The sequence below is a fragment of the Sphaeramia orbicularis genome, chromosome 5 (assembly GCF_902148855.1).
Source record: "Sphaeramia orbicularis chromosome 5, fSphaOr1.1, whole genome shotgun sequence".
Taxonomy (NCBI): domain Eukaryota; kingdom Metazoa; phylum Chordata; class Actinopteri; order Kurtiformes; family Apogonidae; genus Sphaeramia; species Sphaeramia orbicularis.
This window is the reverse complement of record NC_043961.1, coordinates 22,565,026-22,584,134: the sequence shown is the minus strand read 5'-3', so window position 1 is coordinate 22,584,134 and position 19,109 is coordinate 22,565,026. Positions and strand designations below refer to the sequence as shown.

General features: G+C 36.3%; 1 protein-coding gene and 1 long non-coding RNA gene across 2 annotated transcripts in view; both read left to right on the top strand.

Moving 5' to 3' along the window:
• The first annotated feature begins 698 nt into the window (after window positions 1–698).
• Window positions 699–19,109, top strand: part of magi1b (membrane associated guanylate kinase, WW and PDZ domain containing 1b) — a 253,867-nt gene continuing 235,456 nt past the window's right edge. Inside the window, 1 exon segment of the mRNA XM_030134044.1 lies at window positions 699–1,473. Within this exon segment, the coding sequence (XP_029989904.1) occupies window positions 1,176–1,473 (298 nt within the window). The 5' untranslated portion in view covers window positions 699–1,175.
• Window positions 1,900–2,589, top strand: LOC115419336 (uncharacterized). Its single transcript, XR_003935425.1, has 2 exons — window positions 1,900–2,144; window positions 2,208–2,589. It is a non-coding gene; the product is annotated as an uncharacterized LOC115419336 (long non-coding RNA).

Here is a 19,109-nt window from a genome sequence, read left to right as displayed (position 1 = left end):
AACATATTAACAGTCCTTTTATGTGAGGTTCGACATTCAGACCGATTCAATCTCAAGTGGGCAGGATCAGTAAAATACTATCATAATAACATATAAATAATGACAACTCCAAAATTTTGTCTTTGTAAATATAAATATTTTTCATGTATTTACACTAAAATAAAGTATAATTTTGCAAAAGAAAAAAAAAAAGTGAATAACTTGAACAAATATGAATAACCTGAAATGTCTTAAGAGAAGTAAGTACAATTTTAACAATATTCTGTTTGTTGATAAATGTTTGGTGTGTTTGTAGATCCACTGTGATCTATCTGTTCATTATAATGTACATGTTTAAATGATAAACTGAGGCAGAATATTATTAAAATTACACTTATTTTTTCAGTTTGTTCACGTTATTCACGTTTTGAAAGGATAGTTTATAGATGGAAACCATTCATAATATAAATTTACTTTTTTTGCTCGAAAACAAAGAAAAGTTTGGAGTTGATATAATTTATATATTATTATGTTATTATTTTACTAGTCTGGCCCACTTCAGATCAAATTTAACAGAATGTGGAACTGAACTAAAATGAGTTTGACACCCCTGCTCTACAATACCGTGCCTTGCTCTGTGAGTCATTGATGTCAGGTCAGCAGAAGCTACTATTTCCGACGGTGTGCGAAGGCATCACGAACGGCAACACATCCCCGTCTCTCCAGCGGAGCAGAGTGGGAATGAGCCACGGATAAGTAGCCCACGGCAGACCCAAGTACCTGGACTAAGGAGACGGTAACGGACACTACTGCCGGTAAAGTCAGCGTGGACATACGGAGAGAGCTGGGGTTCCGTGGAAAAAAGAAAGAAAAGCTGTAAAAAGTGACTTGAAAGCATTTATGAGTGGAAGCGACACGCGAGTGGGACCGAAGCAGATGTAAGATGACATCGATAAAGGAGGATTAAACTGCGTGGATTTGAAGAAAATGTCCAAAACAACATCTGTAAGGAGTAAGGAGACACTTAGAACAGGAATGGCTTGATTTTTTTTAACCCACTGGAGACCGTGGGACAGCTCTGCCACTCATGTTCCTGTGGAAGAGACGCAAAGTTTGAAGTCCACTTTTTTTTTTTTTTTTTTTTTTTTTTTGTGCTGCCATAACTGTTTGTCAGAGCCAAACATAAGAGGCTCACCATGTCCAAACCCGTGGTGAAGAAAAACCACTGGACCTCCAGAGTCAATGAGTGTGTAGTGGGTAAAGATGCCCACGGTGACCTGAATGTGCCACTGAGAGGAGGAGCGGAAAACGGGGAGTTCGCCTACATAGGACCGGTGAACGACGATGGAGTGGTTTGTAAAAATGGAAAATTAAATGAAGGGGAACTGCTGCTGGAGGTGGAGAACCTGTCCATTTCAGGATTACCCCTGTATGATGTGTTCACGGTCATCAAGAACTGCAAAGGACCAGTCAGGCTGAAAACTGTCAGACAAGGTAAAGGGTGGAAGTGGGAGGAAATACCACCAGCACACACTCCACTAAGACCAGTTCAGGGGTTTAAACTCATGCAAAAAGAAAATACTACCGTCACACACTCAAAAAAGACCAGTTCAGGTGTTTGGACTCATGCAAAAATAAAATACTACCGTCACACACTCAAAAAAGACCAGTTCAGGTGTTTAAACTCATGCAAAAAGAAAATACTACCGTCACACACTCAAAAAAGACCATTTCAGGTGTTTGGACTCATGCAAAAAGAAAATACTACCGTCACACACTCAAAAAAGACCAGTTCAGGTGTTTGGACTCATGCAAAAAGAAAATACTACCAGCACACACTCAAAAAAGACCAGTTCAGGGGTTTAAACTCATGCAAAAAGAAAATACTACCGTCACACACTCCACTAAGACCATTTCAGGTGTTTGGACTCATGCAAAAAGAAAATACTACCAGCACACACTCAAAAAAGACCAGTTCAGGTGTTTGAACTCATGCAAAAAGAAAATACTACCATCACACATTCCACTAAGACCAGTTCAGGTGTTTGGACTGATGCAAAAAGAAAATACTACCGTCACACACTCAAAAAAGACCAGTTCAGGTGTGTTTAAACTCATGCAAAAAGAAAATCCTACCAGCACACACTCAAAAAAGACCAGTTCAGGTGTGTTTAAACTCATGCAAATAGAAAATACTACCGTCACACACTCAAAAAAGACCAGTTCAGGTGTTTAAACTCATGCAAAAAGAAAATACTACCGTCACACACTCAAAAAAGACCAGTTCAGGTGTTTGGACTCATGCAAATAGAAAATACTACCGTCACACACTCAAAAAAGACCAGTTCAGGTGTTTGGACTCATGCAAATAGAAAATACTACCGTCACACACTCAAAAAAGACCAGTTCAGGTGTTTGGACTCATGCAAAAATAAAATACTACCAGCGCACACTCAAAAAAGACCAGTTCAGGTGTTTGGACTCATGCAAAAAGAAAATACTACCAGCACACACTCAAAAAAGACCAGTTCAGGTGTTTAAACTCATGCAAAAAGAAAATACTACCAGCACACATTCCACTAAGACCAGTTCAGGTGTTTGGACTCATGGAACAGTCTGAAGTTCTCCAATCCACACACACAAAACACATAAACACAGATTTTTTTTTTTTTTTTTTAAATTAGATCTTTCTTCCACTTACCCATGTGTTATCATATTTAAAGTCTGCCTCACTTCACAATAAAACACATTAACACACTGAAAATGGCATGTCAACTTTTCGTTTTCCTTTTTTTTATTAAATTAAATTAGATTAGATGTAACTTCACTGGTTAAGTGCAACAACATGTGCAAAACAAACAACACAATAATAGTGATAAGTAATGAAACTCTATTTATATACATAAGTTTAATACTATGATATGAATGAACAGACTGAAACTATCTTTTGATCTTTTTTAGTAACACCTGTGTTTTTTTTCTACTTTGTCATCTCTTGCTGTTTGCAATACACATAGATTATATCCTGGTTTGATGGATCTTTCTTCCTCTTAACCATGTGTTACCATATTGAACGTCCATCTCACTTCACAAAAAACACTGTAACACACTGAAAATGGCATGTTTGACAACTTTTTTTTTTTTTTTAAGATTAAATTAGATTAGATCTTACTTCACTGGTCAAGACAGCAACAGAGTTGAGAGCATGAACATGTGCAAAGCAAACAAACAACACAATAATAGTGATAAGTAATGAAACTATTTATATACATCAGTTTAACCCTTTATCAGGCAAGTGACTATTTTTGGTCATTTAAATTATGTTGATATGTGTCTGTATCAGCACTTATGTTGTTGAAATGTTCTAAAAGTCATGTTCTAATCTTCTAAAATATATGTTCCTTTCACCTTACATGTGTTTTTCTTGTATTTCTTTTCTTGGATATCTTTAGATTTTTTTTTGCCACTTACAGGCAAGGAACCAAATATGGTAACTTCAGAAAATTTGGAACAATTTCACAAAAGTAATAAAGTCTTGTTATGTCCTTCAATAACACACTAAGGTTGAAATGTAGAGTTTCAGAGTATTACTATGAATGCCCCATAAAGGGTTAAAACTGTGACATGAATGAATGGACTGAAACTGTCTTTGGATCTTGTTAGTGCTACTTTTTTTCTTCCGTGTCACCTCTCAGCTTGTATCCTGGTTTGTTGGATCTTTCCTCCACTTATCCACGCCTTATCATTTTGCATCATTCCGCTTCACTCCATAAAACAACCATGTTAATGCACTGAAATTGTCACGTGACAGCCTCTTTTTATGCATTTTTGTATTTCTTTTTTTAATAGGGATTCAGTCATTTCAATACCAAGACATAATTTGTTTCTTTCATTGTCACCTAAGATGAGTGAGATTCATTTAAAGAACCAGTCAGAACTTTTACCCCCTTTTTAGAATGATAGTGAAGGATGTCTGACCTGTCTCCAACAACAAAGTTATTGTATATCCTCCAATAGCATGTACTGCTAGTGATTCATAACGTTGAGTTCTACAAGTTAATCCATCTGTTTTCAACACCTGTAGGTCGCTCACCTTCAGTGTTATTGTTATTGGAAGAGATGGTTCCCAAGTAGTAAATCTCTGTTAAGCAATGAATAGTTTTGTATTCACGAAAACAATAGGGACATTCTATTTTGCTATGGTTAATGAAGTGTGTTTGGAGAAAAGCACATGCAACATTCCAAACATTCACTTCCTCTAATGATGACTAATGTAGTATTTTAAGGCTAAAAAGGCATCATATTAGTGGCCTGTACTGAAATATGTTATTTATTTCATCTGTATTTATGTATTGGACACTGCTCTGTCCCAAAATGAATGTGATTTTTTAAAGAATTAATAATTCAGACAAGTTTTACTCCTCATTCCAGGGCTAGAATGGAATGAGCCAGACATTCTAACATAGTATACAGCTTTTTTTTTTTTTTTTTTTTTTTTTTTTTTTTTTTAAGCTTGTCTGGTTACACTGAACAGCTACCTTTTACAGGGTGGGGAAGCAAAATTTACAATATTTTGAGGCAGGGATTGAAAGACAGTGTATGACCAATTAGTTTATTGAAAGTCATGAGAATTTATTTGCCACAAGAAAATTTTCATAACAGAAAATGTTTTTATTCTATGTGTCCTCCTTCTTTCTCAATAACTGCCTTCACACGCTTCCTGAAACTTGCAACACAAACAAGTGTTCCTCAAATATTTGGGTGACAACTTCTCCCATTCTTCTTTAATAGTATCTTCCAGACTTTCTCGTAATAGTTTTGCTCATAGTCATTCTCTTCTTTACATTATAAACAGTCTTTATGGACACTCCAACTATTTTTGAAATCTCCTTTGGTGTGACGAGTGCATTCAGCAAATCACACACTCTTTGACGTTTACTTTCCTGATTACTCATATGGGCAAAAGTTTCTGAAAAGGTATGGATAATAGTGTTAGGTATGATTATGACATCAATATATGTTTGGTTTCAAAACAATTGATGTAGTGCCTGCTGAGAAAAAACAACTAAATATTCATTGTAAATTTTGAAACAAAACAATTTCTCTGCTGATAATTTGGCAAACTGGCACCACTTCTGCATTTTCTATTTAGCTCCGTCCGCAAATGAGTGTGATTTGTTTAAAGAAATAGACACTTGTCAAATAACCCAGACTGGTTTTACTCATTATTCCAGGTTATTAGTGGATGGAAACAGAAATTCTATTATAGGATGGAGAGAGATCTAACTCGGTAAAGCTAGCATGATCACACTAGACAGAAGTGAAAGAAAACATGGGCATGGCTAGTCTAAGGCACTTCAGATATGTTAAAGGAGTGATATTTTGCTTTTTTTTAAATGGAATTATGCATTTTAAAACATTTCCCTGCGGTCTACATAAACTGTAAATGCTATACTTGGGTCTGAATTCTTCATTAATTCAATTCCACAGGTCCATCTTCAACACTATTTCTGAGTAATGACACCAGAAAGGTCTTTTTGAGCGCTGGCCCTTTAAATACAAATGAACCACTTCACGCCCCACCCCCTCCAGGTTGTTGACTATACTGCTCTGTCCCGTTCATGCACTCGCGTTCGTTAATACAACCAACAACTCAACATTTTAGGTAATCAGCTCGAAGTTTGGACATATTTTCAGTATGGACTACAACCGCTTCTGCTGACAAACAATTATGTCGCACTCGGAGAAATGTTCGTCGGAAGTCTTGACCTTATACAGGGTGGGGAAGCAAAATTTACAATGAACATTTAGTTGTTTTTTCTCCGCAGGCACTACGTCAATTGTTTTGAAACCAAACATATATTGATGTCATAATCATACCTAACACTATTATCCATACCTTTTCAGAAACTTTTGCCCATATGAGTAATCAGGAAAGCAAACGTCAAAGAGTGTGTGATTTGCTGAATGCACTCGTCACACCAAAGGAGATTTCAAAAATAGTTGGAGTGTCCATAAAGACTGTTTATAATGGAAAGAAGAGAATGACTATGAGCAAAACTATTACGAGAAAGTCTGGAGGATACTATTAAAGAAGAATGGGAGAAGTTGTCACCCGAATATTTGAGGAACACTTGCGCAAGTTTCAGGAAGCGTGTGAAGGCAGTTACTGAGAAAGAAGGAGGACACATAGAATAAAAACATTTTCTATTATGTAAATTTCCTTGTGGCAAATAGATTCTCATAACTTTCAATAAACTAATTGGTCATACACTGTCTTTCAATCCCTGCCTCAAAATATTGTAAATTTTGCTTCCCCACCCTGTATGTGCAAATGTCGTGACGTAACTAGTTATAAAACGTAACAAATTAAGACGGAATTGAATCAGGTTGTAGAAATCCACTCGATTTTTGCTGGAATGAATATAAAAATAGGTTTGCAGCACCTGGAGGGTTCAAATTCAAACTTTTTGAACTATAAGGGTCCAAATACACAAATAAATGAACCAAAGACTAATAAAAGTGGGTTTAGCAAAATACGACCCCTTTATAGAAACACTGGTAATTTGTAGTTTTGTCATTTAACCACACAAAACATGGCAGTAATGCAGTTTAACTACCTGAATCATGATCCAAATATGAATATAGTTGAACTACCAAAGTACTTAACCATGTATTTTACTACTTCCCAATACTGTTTGAAGTATTGGAAAGTCGTCCTGCTGACGTAACATTAAGAAGTAAACACTATCGCATGTATAAGCTGTACTCCATTGGACGAAGCTGCATTCTGAATAGCGTTTGAACTTCTCTTCTTATCAAAGGAAATGCCACTTGTCGCCTCCAAGGGCATGGAAACAACATACACTCACACACTGTTTACACAACTTTCAGTTTTCTCCTGTTTTATTACGAACCCAGTGAAACGACTCAGACATTTTCCATTGTCAGATTGATAGCACAGTGAGCACCTGAAGTAGTCATATCCTTAAAGGTATCAGTTTTGTATTAATAATATATTTAATAGGAATAGTACATAATCTAATTTGAGTAGTGTGTAGTCATGGGAAACACATAAAGGGAGTTGAGTTTATCTTAGGCTCATTTTACAGGGCTATCCTGTATCTGTCAACTCCTCAAACAGGTTTTATAGGCTGTGTTTTTCAATCACGGAGCAGAGATGTGAACAATAGGCTCCTTAATATCGCTTTGGTATGGCTGGTCCTGCTGGTTCATGGTCAGCTCCACTCAGCAGGGCCGGCCGGTTTGACACTAAACCGCTCTGACGTGCTCCCAGCCTGGCGTAGCAGACCGCTGAAGGGATGCTCCGAGCCAGCCGGGAACGCACCAACTTCCCGTAGAGATAGACAAAAGAGCAACAACTCTTCAAGGACAATTTCACATATTTATAACCTGTGAACGCTGGCGGCACTGTCGACTGGGCCTGTGTAGGAGTACTTTCGAAAGGGTAGACGTGTAGGATTTAACATTGACATCGCTACTCTTTTAATTTAAGGGTGAGAGTGTTGTGTTTTTACATGTTTAATGCGTAAAAGTTGGACAATGTTTGCTTTTTTTGTAGGCCTGTAAAGGTACACAAAATTTTCGGTTCGGTACGTTTTCGGTTTTGAAAGCCACGGTTCGATTTTTTTCAGTTTGGTACGGGAAGAAAGAAAACCTCTCAAAATGTCGTTAATGCATTTATGAATTTTTGAACATTCTTCTACCAATTTTTGGAGACAATAGAATCTAGAAACACAGGAATAATATAATTCTGCTGCTATAAATCAAATAGAAAATAAAATATTACTAAATGTATTTTAAACATTAGTATTGCACCTTTCAAGGGAGTTTTGAACAAACAAAAATCTAATCACATTTCTGTCAGTTCACATTCTGCATTAGGCAAGGCAAGGCAAGTTTATTTGTATAGCACATTTCAGCAACAAGGCAATTCAAGGTGCTTCACACAGGACATTGAAATAAAAGAAACAAAAAGAAACACATTTAAAACATTATAAAAGAAACATGTAAAAGGTGATTAAAAACAGCGAGTAATAAAACAACACATAAAATCAAAAAAAAAAAAAAAAAATAGAATAAAATAAAAATAAAAACACACATATTAAAGTAAAAGTTGTAGTGCAGAGTTTCAAAGAGAATATAAAGTTTAAAAAGTCAAAAGCCTTTTAGTCAAAGGCAGCAGTGAACAGGTGAGTCTTTAACCTTGACTTAAAAGAACTCAGACTCTCAGCAGACCTGATATTTTCTGGTAGTTTGTTCCAGATATATGGAGCATAGAAACTGAACGCTGATTCTCCATGTTTAGTTCTGACTTTGGGAACACAGAGCAGACCTGCACCAGATGACCTGAGTGGTCTGGATGGTTCATACTGGACTAAAAGGTCTCTGATGTATTTTGGGCTTAAACCATTCAGTGCTTTATATGCTAGCAAGAGAATTTTAAAGTCTATTCTCTGAGAGACAGGGAGCCAGTGTAGAGACCTCAGAACTGGGCTGATGTGGTCCACTCTCTTGGTCTTAGTGAGGACTTGAGCAGCAGCATTCTGGATCAGTTGCAGTCGTCAAACAGACTTTTTAGGCAGACCAGAGAAGATACTGTTACAGTAGTCAATTCGACTAAAGATAAATGCATGGACAAGTTTTTCAAGGTCCTGCTGCGACATCAGTCCTTTAATCCTAGAAATGTTCATAACAACAAAAATTTAAAAAATAACAAAAAAAAAATTCCATATGAAGTGCAACATTAACAAGAGAGCAAAGTGGTATTCTGTTTAAACAAACTGAAGAGCAACTTTAACAAATAAATTAATCTAGTTATTATTTATTTTAGGACAGATAAACTGTTTAGGCCACTTTGTGTCCTTGTGTGTGTGCGTGTGTGTGTGTGTGCATGTGCGTGCAGGGTGCGATCCCCCCCGATCACCACTAAAATGTAATTATATGTTCCTTGTGCCAGTATCACCACTTCTCTTGCAAATTTCATCAAAATCCTCCCATACCTTTTGAGTTATCTTGCTAGCAGACAAACAAACAGACAAACCCCGATGAAAACATAAAAAAACATAACCTCCACCATTCCTTGGTGGAGGTAAAAAAAAAAAAAAAAGTCTTTAAAATGTGTTAAATTTGATATGGTAGATCTTAAGTTATTTTGCCATAAACTTGTTCACTGTGTTGTGTTTAAATGGGCATGGTCAAGCGGTTACATCGGGTAAAAAAATTGTTCAGATGATAATGAGTCGGCCTACATTTACCTGGCATATAAGTGTAATACATGGATGGAAAGGGTATTTCTAGTATTTTGAAGCAATGCAAAGGCATTTTCACCAAAATCTTTGTAAAAACATCTCGGTTATGTAGAGTAAAAAAAACTACATCAAAAATCGGCAAATTTTTCAGCATATCAAAAGTTGCTGTTTTCACTTGAAGTTGCCAAATTAACATTACCATAGTGTCAGGTATATTGTTAACTGCAACTCCTGCAATTTTGGTGAAAAACAATGAATGGGTCAAGGATTGGGGGATGTCAATATGAAGGGAAGTCTGGATACGTAGAGTAAATTCTCAAGTCCTCGAGGCTGGTAATCAAAATTATCTGTCAAGCACAAATGATTTATTATGATCTCCAAGTCATGCTTGGAGTGAATAATTATACTTAGAAATAATGTTTAAAACCTATAATCATTAAGGTTGAGATATGAACCAGTACTATCTTGGGCAAGTAGAGTATGAAACAAAAATGTAAATGTGGACATCAAATATAGTCTTTTAAAACAATGAAAATCGATTGGCTCTTTTTTTTTTTGTTGACATTTAGAAACAGTAAAGTTGGTTTTAGAACTCCCAAACAGTTAGGCCTTTGTATCAGCTACAAATGACAAAATAAGTCTATCATAAATTTTTTTTGTCTTCCAGTATGTTCATAGTCCCCTGACTGTGCCCAGATGTGCCTGGGAAATGTCCAAGCTGCAAACAAAGTAACGTTAGTCTACTCAGTTCCACCCGTTCTAACCTGACAATTTATATTGAAATTAGGAACTAATTATCGCTAACTTTGCAGCCCCTGGTGAGAAATGATCACAGAGCATTCAGCCCAACACACGTGCATCCTTTAGTCTTTGTATGGTCATGAAATAGGCTGGGGAAATGGGCATTAAATTCTGTTCTTACAAAGGTCTTAAAATTCACTTGTAGAAACCTGTAGGAACCCTAAATATAACACATAGATATTCTTTTTACAATAGATAAAACATGGTGTAGCACCGACAGTATCTGTGGTTTTTAGAAGCCACTAATAATGATAACACTGGTCAACAACAAATTTATTGTTTAAGTTTTTTTAGCTGATTTAGGATAATTTTGGTGTGCTGAATCCAAAAATCACATTAATTTTGCTCAATCAGGTCAACTTTCTGAACTATGCTACATATTGGCTTTTTAACATTTTTGCTTACATTTATAGGCATTTTCACATCATATGATACAAAATTCTTTCATATTTCTTGCTATAAATGAGTTCTGAAGATTTTACTTTTGCCAATTTATGATTAATCGTTTTTTAAAATTACAGGTGAATGAAATGGCTTCGACTAGAAGATCCTGCAAAAATAAGCCTGATGTATTCTGCTACATCTGTGCTGAATACACCATTGTACCTAACAGGAATCCTGTTAGAAAATGATTTTTTTTCTCTTAAAACCTATTTTGGGTGAGAACTATATAAAAGATCAACAGATAAAGTCACAAAATGTAATCAATTTTGTGAGAAGATCAAATTTTTCAAAAACAAATTAGCAAAAAAAACCTGACCTGATTGAGAAAAACAGATGTTATTTTTGGATTTAGCGGTGCAAAATGGTCCTAATTCAGTTGAAAAAACCTAGACAACTTGTAAAAAACATTTTTTTGTAACCCAGTGTTATCAACCTTATCTCTAACACAAAGATTTCTCCAAATTCTCTGAAACTTTTGATTATAATATGTTCTTAACATGATGAAACATCTTTCCATTATTATTCTGAAGTTGTTCTACAATTTGCAGACACAGTTTCCACAGATTTGGGAACTCTTTCTCTCTAAGATTTTACTTTTGCCAATTTATGATTCATGGTTTTTTTAATATTACAGGTGAATGAAATGGCTGCGACTAGAAGATCTTGCAAAAATAAGCCTGACGTATTCTGCTACATCTGTGGTGAATACATCATTGTACCTAACAGGAATCAAGTCACAAGTTTAATAAAGTGTGCTTGTGAAAATATCTTTTTTTTCTCTTAAAACCTATTTTGGGTGAGAACTATATAAAAAAATCAGCTGATAAAGTCACAAAAATGTAATCAATTTTGTGAGAAGATCAAATTTTTCTAAATCAAATTAGCAAAAAAACCTGACCTGATTGAGAAAAACAGATGTCATTTTTGGATTTAGCGGTGCAAAATGGTCCTAATTCAGTTGAAAAAACCTAGACAACTTGCAAAAAACATTTTTTTGTAACCCAGTGTAATAATCTGCTGGTTTCCATTCCAGACTAACACTAGACCAGCTTATATGACCCATCGCTATCCAGTCAAATCACCTGCTATAGTCTGGAATAAAGCCCTTCAGAGTTTTAGCCTCAGCTACTGCTCCTAAACTGTTTATCAAAGTCCCATTTACGTTTCTCTGTGTATCATCTCACATTTGAAAATAATATATGACATTTAAAGCAGAAGAGCAAAGTGTGAGCGTCTTTTCAATCTGGGGCATTGTGACACAGCACAGGAGGAGAAGCACAGGTGTAAACACTAAAATTAACGCTGACTGAATTCCATGGAGCTGCTTCAGTTTCAGGGTCCTATTATTGTTCGGGCTGGCTCACTGTCACACCCCGCTGGGACACCTGAATACACGCAAACTATCTTTTGATCTTGTTAGTTACGCCTATGTTTTTTTTTAACTGTCTTAGTGTTTGCAGTACACATAGTCTGTAACCTGGTTTGTTGGATCTTCCCTCTACTTATCTCCACTTTACTACATAAAAGAACCACATTAACACTGAAAATGCCGTGGAACAACCTCTTTTTATGTGTTTTGTCCCCACCCCCCCAAAGGGGAGGCAAGGGGTATTGTTTTAGGTTTGGTTTGTTCCTTTGTTTGTTAAGACTCTAGCAGGAAAACTATTGGTTGAATTCATACCAAACTGGGTTTATAGATTGCCAATGACCCAGAATAGATCACAGTACATTTTGGGAACAGTAGGTCAAAGTACAAATTTTGTATGAATTGTTTTTAAAATCTTTTTTTCCCATTTAATTACAGTGGGCAAATTTTTAAATGTCTGTAGCAGCAAAACTTTTGGGTGAATTCATACCAAATTCTCAAGTCCTCGAGGCTGGTTATCAAAATTATCTGTCAAGCACAAATGATTTAATATGATCCCAATATCGTGCTTGGAGTGATTAATTATACTTATAAATAATGTTTAAAACCTATAATCATTAAGGTTGAGATATAAACCAGTACTCTCTTGGGCAAGTAGAGTATGAAACAAAAATGTAAATGTGGACATCAGATATAGTGTTTTAAAAGCATGAAAATCGATTGGCTCTTTTTTTTTTTTTTTGTAGACATCATTTAGACATCATTCTGGGCCAGTGACCCAGAATAGATGTGATTACATTTTGGGAAAGTAGGGCAAAGTTCAAGTTTTTTTTTTTTATGATTTTTTAAAATATTTTTTTCTTCTCTTATTTACGTATAATGGGCAAAATTTCAAATGTCTATAAAAACATCAATTTTGTTTCAATTTACTCCAAACTTGGTACATATATAGAGGCAATTGATAAACCGACATCAGCACACGCATAGACATGACATCAGCTGGATCCATGCCAAAATACCAAAATAAGCTACAATACATGCGAGGGGTGGGGTTTGTTGTGCCTGGCACCATTTTTTTTTTAATTTTTTTTTTTATGTCCACCAGTAGGTATTGTGATTGCTTTGCTTTGTGTGTTTGCGTGCATGTGTGTTTGTTTGTTTGTTAGCAAGATAACTCAAAAAGTTATGGATGGATTTTCATGAAATTTTCAGGAAATGTTGATACTGGCACAAGGAAGAACTGATTAAATTTTGGTGGTGATCAGGGTGGGGTGGGGGGGACAGATCTGTCTTGGCGGAGGTCTGTGCTCTCAGAGTGCTTTTCTTGTTTTAAATAAGGATTCAGTCATTTTAATACCATGACATGATTTCTTTCTTTCATTATCACTTACATCCTGCACTGAGCGTCTCCTAAAATGAGTGTGATTCATTTAAAGAACCAAACAGAATCACTGAGAAATTTTACCCCTATTCCATAATTATAGTGAAGAGTGCCTGACCTGTCTCCAACAACAAAGTTACAGGAAGCGGCAATAAGCTGGGTCTCTAATAATAATATTCGGTGTTGATGTCGACCCAAACAATTAAAAGTGGCTTTTCTGGTGCCCATCATGTTTTGCTAGTTAAATGCAGTATTCAATTCTACAAGTTAATCCAGCTGTTTTCACACTATAAGGTCACTCACCTGAAGTGTTTTTGTTCCCACAGTAAATCTCTGTTAAGCAATGGATTGTTTTGTATCCACTAAAACAATAGAGAGGTTCTGTTTTGCAATGGTTAATGAAGTGTTGTGTTTGTAGTAGTAGTGCATTGCATCACATGTAACATCTAAAATATGAGTGCATCAAAATGAAGTTTTGTACTAAGTAGGATCTTTTCTATTTATTAAAAAGTGGAAATTAGAAGTAAAGGCCTGACTCTTACCAAATACCTCCTAAAAAATAAAGGCCTGGGTCCTTCCACAGATAATGTAAAAATAAAGGCCTAAAACACTGTTTGGGGAAATACAGTAACTTAAAGCATTTTCATTACCAGGATTAGTATTAGATATGTTTATGTTTATGCATTTGGATATGGACACATTACATTATTTTCATCTGTATTTTTGTGTATCTTCTCAAAGCTTTTAGATACGGACAAAATGGAGTTGTACTACAGACAAAGTGCATCCAAGACACAACAAAACCACCTTTATGTTTGTTGTTCTAGAGTTGTCTAATACTCTCCTGCTAGGCTGCCCCTAGTGGCTGATTTGTGTAACATTCATGCCCATTTAAAGAACATATGGAAATATAAAATACATGCACAGTGACAGTTAGGCCGAGGTGATGTGATGCTTTCTTTTGAGAGAATTTTGTCATTTTAATATCACGACTCTTTCTCTTTTTTTAAAAAAAATTCTGTCTACATGGTAAGACAAAAACAACTCTAAACTGGTGCAAATGCTAGGATAAGCCATTGTTTGTGTTGGACTTAAAACAGTGGAATACTGGCAAACACAGAGGGTTTAACCCTTTATAGGTCACATTAAAATACTCTGAAATTAAAAATTCCAACCTTAGTGTGTTACTGGAGGACATAAGACTTTCTTACTTTTGTGAAATTACATTTTTTTTTATTGTTATGTGGAAGTTACCATATTTGGTTCCTTACTCGTAAGTGGCGAAATCCCCTGAAACAAAACACATGTAATGCTGAAGGAACATGTATTTTCGAATATTAGACCAACATCAGTGCTGATCCACACACCTGTCCACATCCACATTATCCCTTTGAACATCATTCCTTACATTAGTACCATTACTTCATGGTACCTAATAAAGCAGGTACACTCACTGTTCATGCAGAGGTGGACCTTACAGACCCTGGAGACCACATTGGACCTGAGATTGTTGATTCACTGGAACTGTTGCTTTCACTGTCTTGTAATTAGAGTCCGACCGATTAATCAGTCGATTATAGCGTATCAGCAATTAATCAACATCGGCCAATATGTAGCCGATGTAGCTGATATATCAACTTTTTTTGCTGTGCGGAGATTCCGTCACTTGCTGCTCCTGTGTGTGTGTGTGTGTGTGTGTGTGTGCTGCCCGGAGAATAAGAGAAACTTTAAAGCGAGTTAGTTTCACTTTCACTCCTGCTCGGACAATGACACTATCACCCCCCCACACACACAATCACATAATCATGGAGCTACCCCCCCCCCGCGCGCACTCACTTTGACAAGGATAGACTGCTTATCCCCCCCACCCCCCGCTCTGACCCCCCACCCTGGCGAAAATCACGGAGTGCTATCGTGTGCTGTGACAAGTATGGACTGCTAACCCCACCCCCCTACCCCCACTCTGAAAATCACGGACACCCCCCCCCCCCCCCAGTGTTATGAAGTATTCACCCCCCACACACACACCCATGTCCGTGCACTTCCTGTCTACCTCACAGTTTCATTCTGTCAGCAGGCCTAGGTGTTAATAGTGTAGGGGAGACTGGGGACAGTTGTAACACAGGTCAGTTGTAACTCTTGCAATTGCTCCAATCAGGAATAACTTAGGACTCACCTAATTCACTGTGCACATGCTCAGTTTAGTCCTTAGTCCACATAAGAAGTTGTAGTGCCGTGAGGCAGACACATCAAAATTTGTGAGTGAAAACATAATTGTGTGGTCAGTCATATTTTTTGCTCTAATTATTTTTGTGATTGCATAGTTCGCATTTGAAAGTTGTGTAATTTATATTTATGGGATAAACAAAGATTTATGCAACTGTTTATCCACCTGTCCACAATTATCTAATATAAGATCATTATATCCTGTGTAGATCAGTGTTCTTATTTCATATATCGGCCAATATATCGGTTATCGGCCAATATCGGATATCGGCCGATATATTGGATATCGTCTTTTTTTAGCCCCCAATATTGGTATCTGCATCGGCGCCAAAAATCCCATATCGGTTGGGCTCTACTTGTAATGTACGTGGAAATGACCAAAAACAGTCACTTGTCTGATAAAGGGTTAACCAGATTCAGCAGCAACAAATTAACTTGTAAAGTTATGTTAAGTGTTGGTTTGGGTTGTTGAAGTGTGTTCTTTACATGATGTGGATTTGGCCATAACACCAGACCGGTCGGTTTGTTTCCCAAAAGTATCTGTTCTGACCTCAATCTACTGCAGGTCATTCACTGATATCTACACCTGGATTTGATGTTTCAGTGCAGCGTCATTACACAAAGCAATAATAGACATGAGGAAAATGGAGTGTGACACCATTGTTTTTGAATCTCTTTGTTTTCTGCTGTTTATATGAATACACTTAAACCATGTTGTGGAAAAAAAAAAAAAGAGTTGTTTTTTGTGACCTACAACGCTTTTTATGTGCGGACGAGAGGCTGAAATGTACAGAAAAATAACCATTTTGCAAAATATCCGCATTAGTGTGGACGGGGCATTAATGTGCCAGTAAGAATGATGAAGGTGTGAATTGTTCTGCTGAGTCGGTGCACGGCTTCCCTGAAGGAGCCCAATCAATGAGTTGGAAACGGCTGGTATTAATCTTGATTTATTGATGCAACAAACAAAACAAGCCTTTAAACACTCCTACAGATTAGATACCTGCACACTTGTACATACTCATCTACACGGGTTGATTATCATGTGCTAGTTTTTAAAAGTATTAAATAGTCGTAGGTGCTGCAGGTTGCTTCATTTCCTATTCAGAAACTGCAGATGTAAAACAGCAGTAAACAACTCACAAACAAAGTGGAGCAATCAGATGCGGGACATAATTTTCTGGAACCTTTCTTAATGCCTTATTGTGAATATTGTAAACAGGAGCATTTTAATTCTGAGATTAAAATTACTTTCAGGTACCACTGGATTGTGTTGATTACACAGCTCCCACCTTTCCCCCCCTTCCCTCCCTCCTTCCCTCTGCAGCGTTTAATGACTTTAGACAATAGGAGGAAACTCGGCTCTCACTTTGAGCCAATCAGAATGCACCACAGCTCCCAGATCCCCTCTCTTTCCGGGACCCATCTGGGGGATGTCGGGTGTCACCGCCACACAATGTCACATGATCAGATTCCATTTCAAGTTTTTAATAATTCACACTGTCTGGGAATTTCCCTCCCTAATCAGCCTTAATTGGGAAAATATGCTTGGCAACAAGGGCCATCTGTAAAAACTAAGTGACCTAATTTTACCCAGCGCTTGTGCCATTTTTCTCACTTTAATCAAGCGAGATGAGAGGAGAGGTATTACTGCAGTGTCTTGGCTCGGTGAGATTCAGGAAGTCTTTTTTTTATTTTTTTATTTTTTTTTTTTTTTTTAGCTGTGGACTGCCAACAGAATAAAGATGTGTTAAAAAGTGCACTGTTAGGACATTTAGCTCATGTCGGTGCACAGATAGTCTGAGCTGATAAGATCCTCTAACACACAGGTGTCAAACATGCGGCCCGGGGGCCAAATTTGGCCTGCCAAAGGTTCCATTCCGGCCCGCAGGATGAAAGTGCAAAAATGAACCTGAACAGTTGAACAGTCCAGGTTGTCAAAATCATTTTGGTTCAGGTTCCACATACAGACCAATGTCATCTCCAGTAAAAATAACAACACAATAACCCATAAATAATGACAACTACAAATGTTCTTTGTGAAAAATTATGTGGAAAAAATTGAAGTGAAAAAACCCCCCCAAACATTTCACTCTGAAAATATTTACATTTACAAAACTATTCTTTCACAATAAAATACAAATAAATACAATGATGAACAACCTGAAATGTACAATTTTAACAATATTCTGCCTGTTCCTAAATGTTTTGTGCATTTATGGAACCGCTGTAATCTAGAGTTGTGTTAATAATAAGAGATGTAATATTGTAGAAATTGTTCAAATTTTAGTTCCAAACTCCAAAATTTTAACAATATTCTGCCTGTTACCAAATGTTTATGGAACATAGTGTGTAATGTACATGTATAAATTATAAGTCCAGGCATAATATTGTTAAAATTGCACTCATTTTTCAAGTGAAATTTCATTTTTTTCAGGTTATTCCCATCTTTTTTGTAAAATGTAAATATTTTCCTAATTTAATTGGGGGTTTTCTGTACTAAACAAAAAGAAAAACTTGGATTTGTCATTATTTATAGGTTATTAAGTCTTTATTTTACTGCTCTGGCCCGCTTCAGATCAAATTGGGCTAAATATGTCCCCTGAAACAAAATGAGTTTGACACCCCTGCTTTGACATGGGTGTCAAAGGCATTTTAATTCAGGGGTCACATAGCGCCCAATATGATCTGAAGTGGGCCGGACCAGTAAAATAATAACATAATGACCTATTAAATAATGACAACTGCAAGTTTTTCCTCTGTGTTTAAGTGCAAAAGAGTTAAATTATTAGAATTTTTTTTACATGTACAGACTGTCCTTTCACAAAAATTTGAATAACCTGAAAAACCTGACATTTCTTAAGAAAAATAAGTGCAATTGTAACAATATTATGCTTCAACTTTTCATTTGTTCATGTGCATTATAATGTAGATCACGGTGGATCTACAAAGGCACAAAACATAATTTGGAGTTTGGAACTAAAATGAGTTCAACACACTTGACTGTTCATATTTTCAGTATCATTTTTCTGCACATATTCATCCATGTTTGACATTCATGCTCTAACACAGGGGTGTCAAACTCATTTTAGTTCAGGGGCCACATTCAGCCCAATATGATCTGAAGTGGGCCGGAAATTATAATGAAAAAAATCTAATTACATTGTGAATAACATAAACAACCTGAAATGTCTTAATATAAATAATTGCTTTTTTATTTACAGTATTTTTTGCCTCAGCTTCTCATTGACACCTGTACATTATAACTTACAGATCACAGTGGATCAAATGGAATAAATACACAAAACATTTAGTAACAGGTAGAATATTAGAAAAATTGCACTTACTATTCTTAAGACATTTAAAGTTGTTCATATTTGTTCAGGTTATTCACATTTTGTGTGAAATGATTTTGTAAATGTGAACATTTTTATGGAATTTAACTTTTTTTTTTTTTTTTTTTTTCTTACAATGAAACAAAGAGAAAAATATGGAGTTATTATTTATAACAGAGGTATTTTAATCTGGTCTTCGAGGGCCGGTATCCTGCATGTTTTAGATATTTCCCTCTTCCAGCCACACCTGCTTCAATTAATGATCAGCTCATCATTAAGCTCTGCAGAAGCCTGATAACAATGTA